This window comes from Aquarana catesbeiana, linkage group LG01 (assembly GCF_042186555.1).
Source record: "Aquarana catesbeiana isolate 2022-GZ linkage group LG01, ASM4218655v1, whole genome shotgun sequence".
NCBI lineage: Eukaryota > Metazoa > Chordata > Amphibia > Anura > Ranidae > Aquarana > Aquarana catesbeiana.
This window is the reverse complement of record NC_133324.1, coordinates 737,880,167-737,892,964: the sequence shown is the minus strand read 5'-3', so window position 1 is coordinate 737,892,964 and position 12,798 is coordinate 737,880,167. Positions and strand designations below refer to the sequence as shown.

General features: G+C 43.5%; 1 protein-coding gene across 1 annotated transcript in view; it reads left to right on the top strand.

Annotated features, from left to right (window-relative positions):
• Window positions 1-12,798, top strand: part of SH3D19 (SH3 domain containing 19) — a 200,275-nt gene that overhangs the window by 166,445 nt on the left and 21,032 nt on the right. Inside the window, exons 15-17 of the mRNA XM_073604961.1 lie at window positions 3,401-3,531; window positions 12,013-12,068; window positions 12,206-12,399. Of these exons, the coding sequence (XP_073461062.1) occupies window positions 3,401-3,531; window positions 12,013-12,068; window positions 12,206-12,399 (381 nt within the window). The remainder of the gene's footprint in view (window positions 1-3,400; window positions 3,532-12,012; window positions 12,069-12,205; window positions 12,400-12,798) is intronic.

Below are 12,798 nucleotides of genomic sequence, written 5' to 3'. Positions count from 1 at the left end.
TGGACAAGGAGCCAACCATTGGCTCCTGCTGCTATCAATCAAATCCAGTAAGGAGGGAGCAGGGACGAGGCCGAACCCCGCTGTGTACGTGTGTCGGCACACATCCCGACTCGTGATTGAGCCCGCACGAGGGCCCCAATAGCAGGAGACTTGCTATGGGGGCAGTTGAAAGGGAGGAGGACTCCAGAAGAGGAGGAGCAGGGCTACTCCATGCAAAACCATCACGCAAAGCAGGTAAGTATGACAAGTTTGTTATTTTTAATAAATTATGTATCCGATGGAATCAACATTGACTATTTGCATATCTTTGTTCCTTGTCCAGTCCAACTGTATTATTCATTACATTTCCCCAACTTATATTATACCTTTGGAAATCAGATGTTGATGGACACTTTTTGTACTTATGGCCAAGTTCTTTTTCTTGTTTGTATGTCTTGTCACCTGTATAATCTAGAAACTGTTTTCTTTTCCTAAATAAGAAAATGTGAAAAAAAAAAAATGATGCATCTTTAGGCCTCATACACATGGACGTATTTACAGCGGCGTTTTTGTAGCTTAAAAATGCCACTTCATGTTATTCAATGGCCTCATACACACCATGGCGTTTTTGAGCTGTAACAGGCATTGGCGTTTTTAAGCTCCAAAAAAAACCCAGGACCAGCAGGTTCAGAGGCTCCAGCGCTAGAGCTGTAAAAATGCCAGACGCCGTTTAAACAAGGTTTAACGATGTATACACAGCGTTAAGCCTTGTCCAATGTTTCTCTGCCCCTATTCAAAATCAATGGTTCCCTATGGGATGATCCAACTTGCAGTGCGACTTGTGTGCTGAGAATCATGAAGGGGAATCCCGCCAAAATGTGAAAAAAAAATAGCGTGGGGTCCCCCCCCCAAGACTATACCGGCCCCCAACCCTAGGTGAATGAGTATGGGGTACATCGTACCCCTACCCATTCACCTAAAAAAAAAAGTGTCAAAAATAAACACACTACACATATTTTTAAAGGATTTTATTGAGGTAGCTCCGGCTCTTCTCCCTCTTCTGGCGACGTCTTCTCCCTCTGCCGGTTCTTCTCCCCTCTCCGGTTCTTCTCCTGTCTCCGCTATCTTCTTGCTCTTTTGCTGAGTCTTCTCACTCTGCCGGTCCTTCTCCTCTCTCCGCTGTATTCTTGCTCTTTTGCTGAGTCTTCTCGCAGAAGAGCCGGAGCTGCCTTAATAAAATCCTTTAAAAATCTTTGTAGTGTGTTTATTTTTGACACTTTTTTTTTTTTAAGGGAATGGGTAGGGGTACGATGTACCCCATAGTCCAGTGATGGCGAACCTTGGCACCCCAGATGTTTTGGAACTACATTTCCCATGATGCTCATCTACACTGCAGAGTGCATGAGCATCATGGGAAATGTAGTTCCAAAACATCTGGGGTGCCAAGGTTCGCCATCACTGCATAGTCATTCACCTAGGGTGGGGGGCCCCCTTGTTAAAGGGGGCTTCCAGATTCCGATAAGCCCCGGACCGCAGACCCCAACAACCAACGCAAGGGTTGTTGGGAAGAGGCCCTTGTCATCATCAACATGGGGACAAGGTGCTTTTTGGGTGGGAGGTGCAGAGCCCCCCTGCCCCAAAGCAACCACTCCCCCATGTTGAGGGCATGTGGCCTGGTATGGTCTGGGGGGGTGCTCCCCTCCCCCCCCCCTTACCTGACCTGCTGAGCTGCGTGCTCGGGTAAGGGTCTGGTATCATCTTGGGGGGGGTACCGCTTGCAAAAAAAGTTTACATTTTGGCGGGGTTCCCCTTCAAGATTCTCAGCACACAAGTCGCACCGCAAGTCAGATCATTTTGATCTCTGGTGCAATTTCTATTCAAATCAATGGGCTCAAATAGGGAACCATTGATTTTGAATAGAGGCAGAGAAACGCGGCTTAATGCTAGTCCTGCTAAACGTGCATTGACGCCAATGCAAAACTTGGATAAAATCGCTTTTTTAATGCTGTTTTTTTCCTGGCGTCGGTACTAGCTTTACAGCCCGTTTTTTAAAAGCGTCGGTGTGTATGAGGCTTTACAATCACGTCAATGCATTATATCCAGTGAGGGGGAAAAATATTTGATCCCCTGCTGATTTTGTATGTTTGCCCACTGACAAAGAAATGATCAGTCTATAATTTTAATTGTAGGTTTATTTTAAAAGTGAGAGACAGAATAACAATAAAAATATCCAGAAAAATACATTTCAATAAAGTTATAAATTGATTTGCATTTTAATGAGTGAAATAAGTATTTGATCCCCTATCAATCAGCAAGATTTCTGGCTCCCAGGTGTCTTCTATACAGGTAACAAGCATCTGCAAAGAGGAGTGGGACAAAATCCCTCCTGAGATGTGTGCAAACTTGGTGGCCAACTACAAGAAACATCTGACCTCTGTGATTACCAACAAGGGTTTTGCCACCAAGTACTAAGTCATGTTTTGCAAATGGATCAAATACTTATTTCACTCATTAAAATGCAAATCAATATATAACTTTTTATTTTGCATTTTTCTGGATCTTTCCATTATTCTATCTCTCACTGTTAAAGTAAACCTACCATTAAAATTATAGACTGATCATTTTTTTGTCGGTCGGCAAACGAAATCAGCAGGGGATCAAATACTTTTTTCCCTCACTGTACATTAAGGTAAAAATGCTACCAGTATCTGGGAGTGCCAACTAGAGAATACCAGAAGAAGCAGGTTGGGGTTGCTCTGTGAAAAACCACTGCACAGAGCAGGTAAGTAGAAAAAGCTGAGCCCTTGCAACCGCTTTAAGTAAGGAGTATTTCACTAAGCAAACTGTGCCCTCCCCTGACCTAGGAGGAGTGTAAGGAAGAATGTAGACCGCAAAAAAAAAATTACAAGAAATGCTCATAGTTTGAACATCACAATAATCAGGCTGTCTGTGAACTCCATGCAAGGGTGCTAACTGGCACCTATGGCGGTTGGAGATGCTCTTTACACATAACAAGATTTTTCAGTTTATTAATGGGGTCTGGAAAAGAGTCAATATTACTGCACATTAAATGTCCTAATACAACTGCAACTCCTGATGTAGAATGGATTCAGTCATCTGCTGATATTTTCCTTCTTTGTGTTCAGCCTGTTTGCGGCTGGTATTAGCTACTTAAGCACCAGAAGAACATCAGTTGATATAGGGGTTATTACTATTGGCTATATATGGGTACCTTAAAGCGGAACTATACTCACCTGTTCTCCAGCGCTGTGATCCCCTGGAGCTCCCTGCCAACCGTTAACATCTTCAGCCTGGCGGCTTCCACTCCCGCCCATGTGCGAGAGTGCAGTCATCGTGACATCGCCAAAATTCTTACACTGAGCTGTCTTGTGCTAACAGACATATTTTTGTAAATGTTTAGAACATGAAGATGACCTAAGTCTGAGCTCAGGGGAGATTGTATACCTGCTGGAGAAGGTAGACAAGGAGTGGTACAGAGGAAAGTGTAAAGGAAACACTGGTATATTTCCTGCCAATCACATCAGAGTTGTGGTAAGTGATTACATGTGGCTGCTTTGGGATACAGTAATAGATATACAGTAGCAGGCTCGACTTTTGTCCCAAATTGTAGAACATTTATCAATTCTGTCTCATAGCCAGGAAATGCTAAATGGCAGCAGTGAGACAATTTAAGACAAACACGAGACAGATTTATAAGTAGCATTCATTGATTTCTTTTTTGGCTGCTCTTAAGTACCACTGAATTAAACCTGCTCCTGACCACTTCTTAATAGTGTGTCTTTTGAGTGAAAATCGGTCTCCTCCTCATGGACATGTTGATTGAATTTAAGAAAACGCGGGACTCATGGATCACCAATTCCTATTGGTGAATTTTGATTGCCACCTAATAGATCTTTAAACTCATGAGCCAACTGTGAGTTAGCAGACCATGGCTTAAAGACAAGGCCCCAAGGTGGCCATCCTTCCCTACTTCTCCGTTCTGCTACCTCCCAACCTATCCTGCTCTCTCCTCTTCTTTTCTTTTTTTACCTTATTTTCTCTTTTTTTTGTTTACAAACTTTTTATTAGGTACAAATAGTGGTAAAAATGTGATATCATATATCGAGAGAAATACAGAGTAAAGGAATCATCATTACAGTAAATTATGTTGATATATACAGTGAGTGACTGAATTATTTTAACCAAGTTACCTAGCTTACTGTCAGGTTGTTATTGAGATACATATAGTTCAAATAGTCCTGAGTGCGTTTTTGGTTATAAAAATTATTTATTCAGGCTTAGAGGTGTTCTGCATGAGTAAACCAAGGGTCTAATTTTTGTCAAATAGATGTTTTGTATTGTTTAGGGTATTAAATATTTTTTTCCATGAGGATGATATTGTTAATTCTTGTTTTCTATTGGTTTAAAGGTAGTGAGGAAGATTTCCAGAGGTATGCAATATGCCAGTGAATAGAAACACTATCACTATCTCAAATGATAGGTAGTTAGTCCTATGACAGGGGTGAATAATACAGTTGGAGAGAGTGAAACTTATGTTATTTTCTGAGATTTTCTCAAGTAGTTTCCATATATGAGATACCTTCTCACATTTCCCAAAAATGTGTGAAAATTATCCTATTGAAATACAGCTTCTAAAACATATCTGAGGTACTGAGGAGAAAATGGAGTGGAGTTTTGCTGGTGTATAATACCATCTTGTGAACCGCTTTGTTACTGTCTCTCTGATTGTGATTGATCTTGTGCATTTAAGTATTTATTTATTTATTTCAGGTACTTATATAGCGCCGTCAATTTACGCAGCACTTTACATAGATATATTATACATTCACATCAGTCCCTACCCTCAAGGAGCTTACAATCTAAGGTCCCTAACTCACATTCATACCTATACTAGGGCCAATTTAGACAGGATCCAATTAACCTACCAGCATGTCTTTGGAGTGTGGGAGGAAACCGGAGTACCCGGAGGAAACCCATGCAGACACATGGAGAACATGCAAACTCCAGGCAGGTAGTGTCGTGGTCGGGATTCGAACCAGCGACCCTTCTTACTGCTAGGCGAGAGTGCTACCCACTGCACCACTGTGCCGCCCAAGTAAATTGTTGATATACCTTAGCCGATAGATCATTGGTTCCTTTATTCTGACAATGACAACCTCCTCATATTACACTTTGTGATGCCACTACCTTGGCTATGCTACCTGGATGACTATACTTTAAATGTTTATAAGGAATCATTTTTGTTTTTATTCTGTACATACACCTTCCTAACTAATATACTAATAATAAATATTGAAAGATAATCTGTCACATCTTCCTTCAGTGGTTAATATATTGCAGACCTATGCAAATCTGTCTCGGTTGGCTGCCCAGGATTACAGACGCAAGGGTCGCAAATACACCTAAAAACTGTTGCACGGAATCTGCTAATTGACAGGCAGCCTGATTTGCAGCTACTTTTATCACTAATATGCTTGATAAATGTCCCTCTTTGACTTTTACAGTTTGTGTAAACATTAGTGAAAGTGTGTTTTGTCTTCAGTAATCTGCGCTGGAGAACTGACAGTTGAAATTTTGATTTTTTGGTCACCATGCTGTCATTTTTTTTCTAGTTTTATGGATGAGATGTAAAATTTTAATATTGGCTGTGCCCGCCAAGACTCTGTGGGGTTGATTTACTAAAACTTGAAAGTGAAAAATCTGGTGCAGCTGTACATAGTAGCCAATCGGCTTGTTCAATTAAGGTTTGGCAAAAAAATTGTAAACTGATTGGTTTCTATACAGAGCTGCACCAGATTTTGCACTTGCCAATTTTAGTAAATCAACCCCTGTGGGTCATTTGCAGAAAAATTGTAAATATACAAAAAGATTGATTACACATAGGAAGACAAACCTTTTCTAACGTAACTGTTGCCCTCTTCAAGAGCAGTTGCTCCAGAGCTTGGTAAATGAGCAGAAGCTCTGCTGACTTCTATCATCCAATCATGTGCAAGCAAAAATGCAGTTTTTCCAAATCGTCTTTCAGGACAGCACCCGAGAGATCATGGCTCCTCCTCCCACAGGAAACACCTCATCAATTAGGTCTTTAAATTGGAATCCTCCACGTTGCCTCATCAGTTTTTTGTGTTTCCTCCAGCTGGAGGAACACCTCTGGTGGGAGCCATGATCTCTCAGGTTATCCTGGGAGACACAGGTTCTCACCTGATAGGTCTTTTTAGGCTAGGAGAGTGAGCCTCCCACTTGCCTCTTATATGGATGGTCCCGTGGGCTCCCTCTCCCTCTTCCGTGCTCGGGGAGAGCCTGTACGTCCGGGGGTGCTGTCTAAAAATTTTTTTGGCCTACAGGTGGCCGTCCTCTGTTCCCTTTTACAGAGGGAACGAGCGGTGGCGGCCGCCATGTTGCTGGTGGCAGAAGAGCGCTTCAGCCACGTCCAGGCAGCACTTCCGGGTCGGCGCGTGCGTCATTTCCGGCGCAAAGCGCAGTGGGAGAGGGCAGGGTCACCTGGCGCCTTATTTCCGGTTCCAGGTCAGCGCAGCGGCGTTTTCGAATCTGGAACCGGTCGTTCTACCACGCACCGCAGACAGCTATGGATAGCGATGCAGCGGAGAAGGGGGCAAGCCAAGGCGCCAGCAAGGCTAAGGTAAGGGACTGTGTCCTCTATTACCCTGGGCCGTTTTCTCCTGTGGGGGGGTTACTCACCCTTTCCCCCCCTTCCCCCCCCCACCCCCCTCTCAGAAGGTATGTTGCAGTGGCTAGATTTAGATATCTGCCCTACAACAGGGGATTAGGTGGTGGTGGCTTGCTGGGCACATGGAAATGAGAGGTTTCTTCCTTAGTGCACCTGGGTGTATTATTTGCGCTGTATTACAGCCTTTTAAGCGTGGTTGCTTGTCTCTTTTCTGTTTGTCCAGGCCAAAGGTTCTGCCCAACCAGTCAAGAAAAGGTGCCCTGTTTGCAAAGAAAAATTAGGCGATGCTTGGACCAAAACGCTTTGTGCAGAGTGCATTACAAATTTGGTCAAAGAGGAGACTCCATCCGTTTGTGGCGACTTAGTGTCAACAATAAAGGATGAGCTCCGGGCCACCTTTCAAGCTTTTAGGTCAAACCTAAGAGAGGAGCCAGGTCCCTCTAGGGATCCTCTGGTTCCGCAGCCATCTTCAGAACCCCAGAGCGGTTCTCAAATAATTTTTGGGGGTCCAATATCCCAGGACGCTTCTCAAGGGTCCGTTTCCCTCGGTCCAGATGATACAGATTCTGAGGAGGAGGAAAATGAATCAGATACCACTTCTAAATACAAATTGTCACTAGAAGAGGTGGGAGGACTCCTGAAGGTAATCCATGCCACTTTGGGGATAGAAGAGGAAAAGAAGGAACTCTCCCTGCATGACCGCATGTATGCTGGTTTAGGAGATTCAAAAGGTCGTTCTTTTCCAGTCCATTCAGTTATCACTGATATGATTAAAAAAGAGTGGCTGGAACCTGAGAAAAAGCCTTTCTTTTCCCGGGCTCACAAGAAAAGATTTCCATTTGAAGAAGATCCAGATTCTATATGGAATAAGGTTCCAAAATTGGACTCTGCCTTTTCCCAGGTCTCTAAGTCTACGGACCTAGCCTTTGAGGATATGGGCACTCTGAAGGAGCCCATGGACAAAAGGATGGACCTGCTTCTTAAAAGAACCTGGCAATCTGTAATGCACAATCTGAAACCAGCAATGGCAACAACCTGTGTTGCAAGGAACTTAGATCACTGGGTTAACCAGTTGAAAGCCCATGTCATAGCAGATTCCTCAAAACAGGAGATTCTAGACTCTTTTTCAACCCTGTCGGCAGCAATATCATATATTGCAGATGCGTCTGCGGAATCTATCCGCATGTCAGCAAGGTCAGCAGCTTTGACAAATTCTGCCAGAAGGGCCTTATGGCTGAAGACGTGGCCAGGAGATGCTGCATCTAAAAATAGATTGTGTGGTATTCCGTTTGCGGGTGATCTGCTATTTGGTTCAGAGCTGGAGTCCATTCTTGACCGAACGGCAGATAAGAAAAAGTCGTTTCCAGTTAGGAAGAAACAGGTGCAAACCCGTAAGCGTTTCTTTCGGCCCCAAAAAGGTCAGCAGGAAGGGAAAATGCAGGGCAAGAGGAAGTCATGGTCTTCTCAGAAGCCCAAAGGTAGGGGTGGAGTGCTCTTCAATCCTCCTGCGGCCTCCGCAAAACCACAATGACTCTGTCAAGGTCGGGGGAAGACTACAGGAGTTTCTTCCTCAGTGGAGAGCCTTTTCCTCAAATCAATTCGTTGTAAAGATGCTCTCCCAGGGGTATGTGATAGAATTCACGGAAGAACCTCCAAGAAGATTCCTGGTGACAAACGTCCCAAGGGACGCAGTCAAGGCTCTCGCCATGAAGTCCTTAATTCAGGAACTGAAAAATCAGAGAGTCATTGTTCCGGTCCCAGCGGGGGAGTTCTTCCAGGGGTTCTACTCACATGTCTTTCTGGTTCAGAAACCTTCAGGAAAGTTCCGTCTTATCCTGAATCTCAAAATGCTGAACAAATCGGTAGAATACAGAAGGTTTCGGATGGATTCAATATTTTCAGTAAGAAACCTCCTGTACCAAGGGTGCTATATGGCATCAATAGATTTACAAGATGCCTACCTCCACATTCCTATTGCCGCCAGATCGCAGAAATACCTGAGGTTAGCACTGAAAGAAGGGAAGAAGGTGGTACATCTGCAATTCAGAGCACTCCCGTTTGGTCTGTCATCATCCCCAAGGGTCTTCACGAAAATAATGGCCGAAGCTCTGGCGCCTCTGCGTCTAGAGGGGATCTCAGTTATTCCTTATCTGGACGACCTGCTGTTTTTTGCCCAGACCAGAGAAGGTCTTCAAGAAAACTTGCTCAGAGCCCGTGTTCATCTAGAATCCATGGGGTGGATTTTAAACCTTCAAAAATCAAATCTGATTCCCTCACAGGAAGTGTTATTCCTGGGTTTCCGTATCAACTCTTTAGAACAAAAAATTTTTCTTCCAGAGGAAAAACAGAAAAAGTTGATTCAAGTAGTGTCATTGCTACAGTCCAATCAAGTTCTGTCCATCAGGAAGGTTATGTCAGCATTGGGAACCCTGACCTCTTCCATTCCGGCCATCCAGTGGGCAAAGCTCCATTTCAGACCTCTGCAAAGTTTCCTGTTAAAAACCTGGAATCACCAGCAGGATTCACTAGATTCATTAGTGAAGATCCCTACTTCAGTAAAAAGAAGTCTGTGGTGGTGGAAGAACCAGACAAGGTACTCAGAGGGGCTGTTATGGTCCTTCCCAACTCAGGTGAGGTTGACAACAGATGCCAGTTCCTGGGGTTGGGGGGCTCATATGAGCGGCCGGTGGGCCCAGGGCTCGTGGGACACAAGAGATGCCCTGAGGTCCTCAAATTGGAGGGAACTAAAAGCTATAGAAATGGCCTTACTGACCTTTGCGAAAGAAGTCCAGGGGCAACATACTCAGATCCTGTCAGACAACGCCACGGCGGTGGCTTACATAAACAGACAAGGGGGAACCAGAAGCAAGGTTCTGCAGAGTTTGGCAAAAGGCATTCTGAGTTGGGCAGAGCTCCATACTCTATCCTTATCCACGGTCCATTTAAAAGGGACCCTAAACAGAGTGGCGGATTTCCTAAGCAGGAACCAGATTGTAGAAGCAGAGTGGCAATTGAATCCAGAAGTCTTCCAGTTAATAGTGCAGAAATGGGGGCGCCCAAGAGTGGATCTCTTTGCCACCCAGGAAAACTCGCAAATGTCTCGCTTCTTCTCCCTGGACAGGAACGAGACATCACTGGGAGTGGATGCTCTGGCGCAAGATTGGAAGTTTCACCTCTGTTACGCATTCCCCCCGTTTCAGCTTATCCCTCGGGTCATAGCGAAAATCAGGAAGGAGGGGACAACAGTGATTCTCATCACTCCTTTCTGGCCAAAAAGGCCTTGGTTTTCATCCCTTCTCCAGATGCAACAAGAACCTTACTGGCACCTTCCGTTAAGAAAAGACCTTCTGTTACAAGGTCCTCTATTTCACCAGGAAGTAGCAAAACTAAAGCTCACGGCCTGGCTACTGAGGAGCAGCTCTTGAAGAGGAAAGGTTTCTCGGATAGGTTGGTAGCTACCCTTCTGTCTAGTAGAAAGAAGGTTACAAGAGCAATCTATTCCAAAGTCTGGAAAATCTTCAACTCCTGGTGCACAGCATCTGACAGATCTCCAAAACAAATTTCTTCTGTGCTTGAGTTTCTGCAAGAAGGGGCGGACAAGGGCTTAGCGGTCAGCACCCTCAAAGTTCAGGTTGCTGCGCTGGGGGTATTCCTGGAAAAATCAATTTCATCAGAACCCCTAGTAATAAGATTCTTCAAAGCTCTTACCAGGTCTAGACCAGTGGTAATCAAAAGCTGTCCAGCATGGCACTTATCGGTTGTTCTACAGGCCCTGACCAAGGAACCTTTTGAACCCATTAATTTAGCCTCCCTGAAATTTATTACTTTGAAAACAGTGTTTTTAGTGGCTGTTACAACAGCTCGAAGAGTCAGTGAGCTGCAAGCCTTATCAATCAGGGAGCCTTTCTTTTTCATTTTTTCAGACCGAATTGTTCTGAAGACGGATCCTAATTTTTTGCCGAAGGTCGCTTCGATTCAGAATCGAACTCAGGAAATAATACTTCCTACCTTTTGTTCTAATCCATCGGGTAAGAAGGAAGAAGAATTCCATACCCTGGATGTTAAAAGAGCAGTCTTGAGTTACTTGGAAAACACTAAAGACTTTAGATGTTCAGATGCTCTGTTTGTTTTATTTTCCGGTAATAAAAAAGGAAGACAAGCTTCTAGAGCAACCATTGCCAGATGGTTAAGAATGGCTATCTCAGAAGCCTATTCCCTTACAGGTCTGGAGAGTCCATTAAATGTCCGGGCTCATTCTACAAGAGCTTCCGCGGTGAGTTGGGCAGAAAAAGCTGGTGCCACCCCCGAACAAATCTGTAAGGCAGCTACTTGGACAAGTCTGACAACCTTTGCCCGTCATTATAGGTTAGATCTCATGACGGCTGGGGACCAGGCTTTTGGAAGGAAAGTCTTACAGGCTGTTGTCCCACCCTAAATGGAGTAAGTCTCGATTATCCTCTCGGGTGCTGTCCTGAAAGACGATTTGGAAAATTGCAAGTTAGACTTACTGGTAACTTGTTTTCCAATAGGCTTTCAGGACAGCAGTAACCCGCCCTTTGTTTATGCTAATGCTGTAATACTATGATATAACTGTCACTTATGTGTTGCAGCTGGGGCTGGAGTTCTCTACAAACAACTGATGAGGCAACGTGGAGGATTCCAATTTAAAGACCTAATTGATGAGGTGTTTCCTGTGGGAGGAGGAGCCATGATCTCTCAGGTGCTGTCCTGAAAGCCTATTGGAAAACAAGTTACCGGTAAGTCTAACTTGCAATTTTTTAATTTTCCTTGCACGGGATTGGATACTCTTTGCAAAGTGAAGCCTTACCTCATTTACTGAGCTCTGGAGCCTTTAGTGAATCAACCCCTTTGAGTCACTGACCCAGAAAGAGTATGCAGCACGTGAAGTCCTTTCCTGATCTGCATACTTTTTCAAGATCAATGATTTAGAAAATATTGAAGCTAAAAGATCAGCAAGACTTCCAGATAACTAGAATTTCAGTAGAAATTCCCAGTAGTACCTTCTTCCAGCTGGAGTCCAATCACCGCAGTATTGAAGTTTTTTACTCCCTGGTGCAAACATGGTATTAGATAATTAGCAAGAACCTCATAATGTATTGTAAACATAAGATAGGTTTATCGTGTAATAAAAGTACAGGTTTTTAGTCATAATGACCTGATGAAGAAGTGTAAAATAAGCAGCACTAAGAATTATAGCTGTAGCTTTTCACCCAGTGTTCTTATGTAATGCACTGCCCTCTGCTGGCTGCAGTGTATGGAAAGTAACATTGACATACATACTGTGCCTCCATCTTATTCCCAAGGTTGATGTTCCAGAAAAGTTAAATCCCAAGAGACACTCCTCAGCATCTATTGTAAAGTAAGTAAGCTGTTTTTGCCATTATCTATTTTGTAAACTTTTCAGGAGTCAATGTTCTAACAAAAAGTGTCCTCGTTTAACCCAGAAAGAGTGATTACTTCTCATCACCAATATGTGTTATGTGTGGGTTATTCCAGGGGCCCACGGTGTGTGGCACGATTTGAATTCATAGGTGATCAGAAAGATGAATTGAGCTTCAGTGAAGGCGATACAATTTTCCTCAAAGAATACATTAATGATGAATGGGCTAAAGGGGAGCTGCGAGGACACATAGGGATCTTTCCAATCAACTTTGTTGAAATTCTAGAAGACTTACCATCCAAGACATCCGGTAATTATGTACTGTATTGTGCATGGTTATTTTTTTAAGAGGAATAAATGGCTTGCTGTGGCTCTTTGGAGTAAGAATGCTTGCATGACTTCTCCACAAATGTATTACCCTTCTAATGTAATAAAGGCAGTGAGAAAGCAATCCTAATGATCCAAGCTTATTAAGAGAAAAAATGGGATGATTCGCGCTATGTGAAAGAGTGAATGTGTGGCTAAATAGTCACATCAAAACCACTAAATGCAACCTGTGTAAGGGAATATATAAACCATATGTGCAATAATATGTTACAATCAGTGCAAAAAGATAAATAAATAAATAAAAATGAAGTCCAAACAGAATGAATCTGTTAGAAAATCGTTGTGAATGATTAAAAGTGATCCATAAAAAGAACCCAAAAAT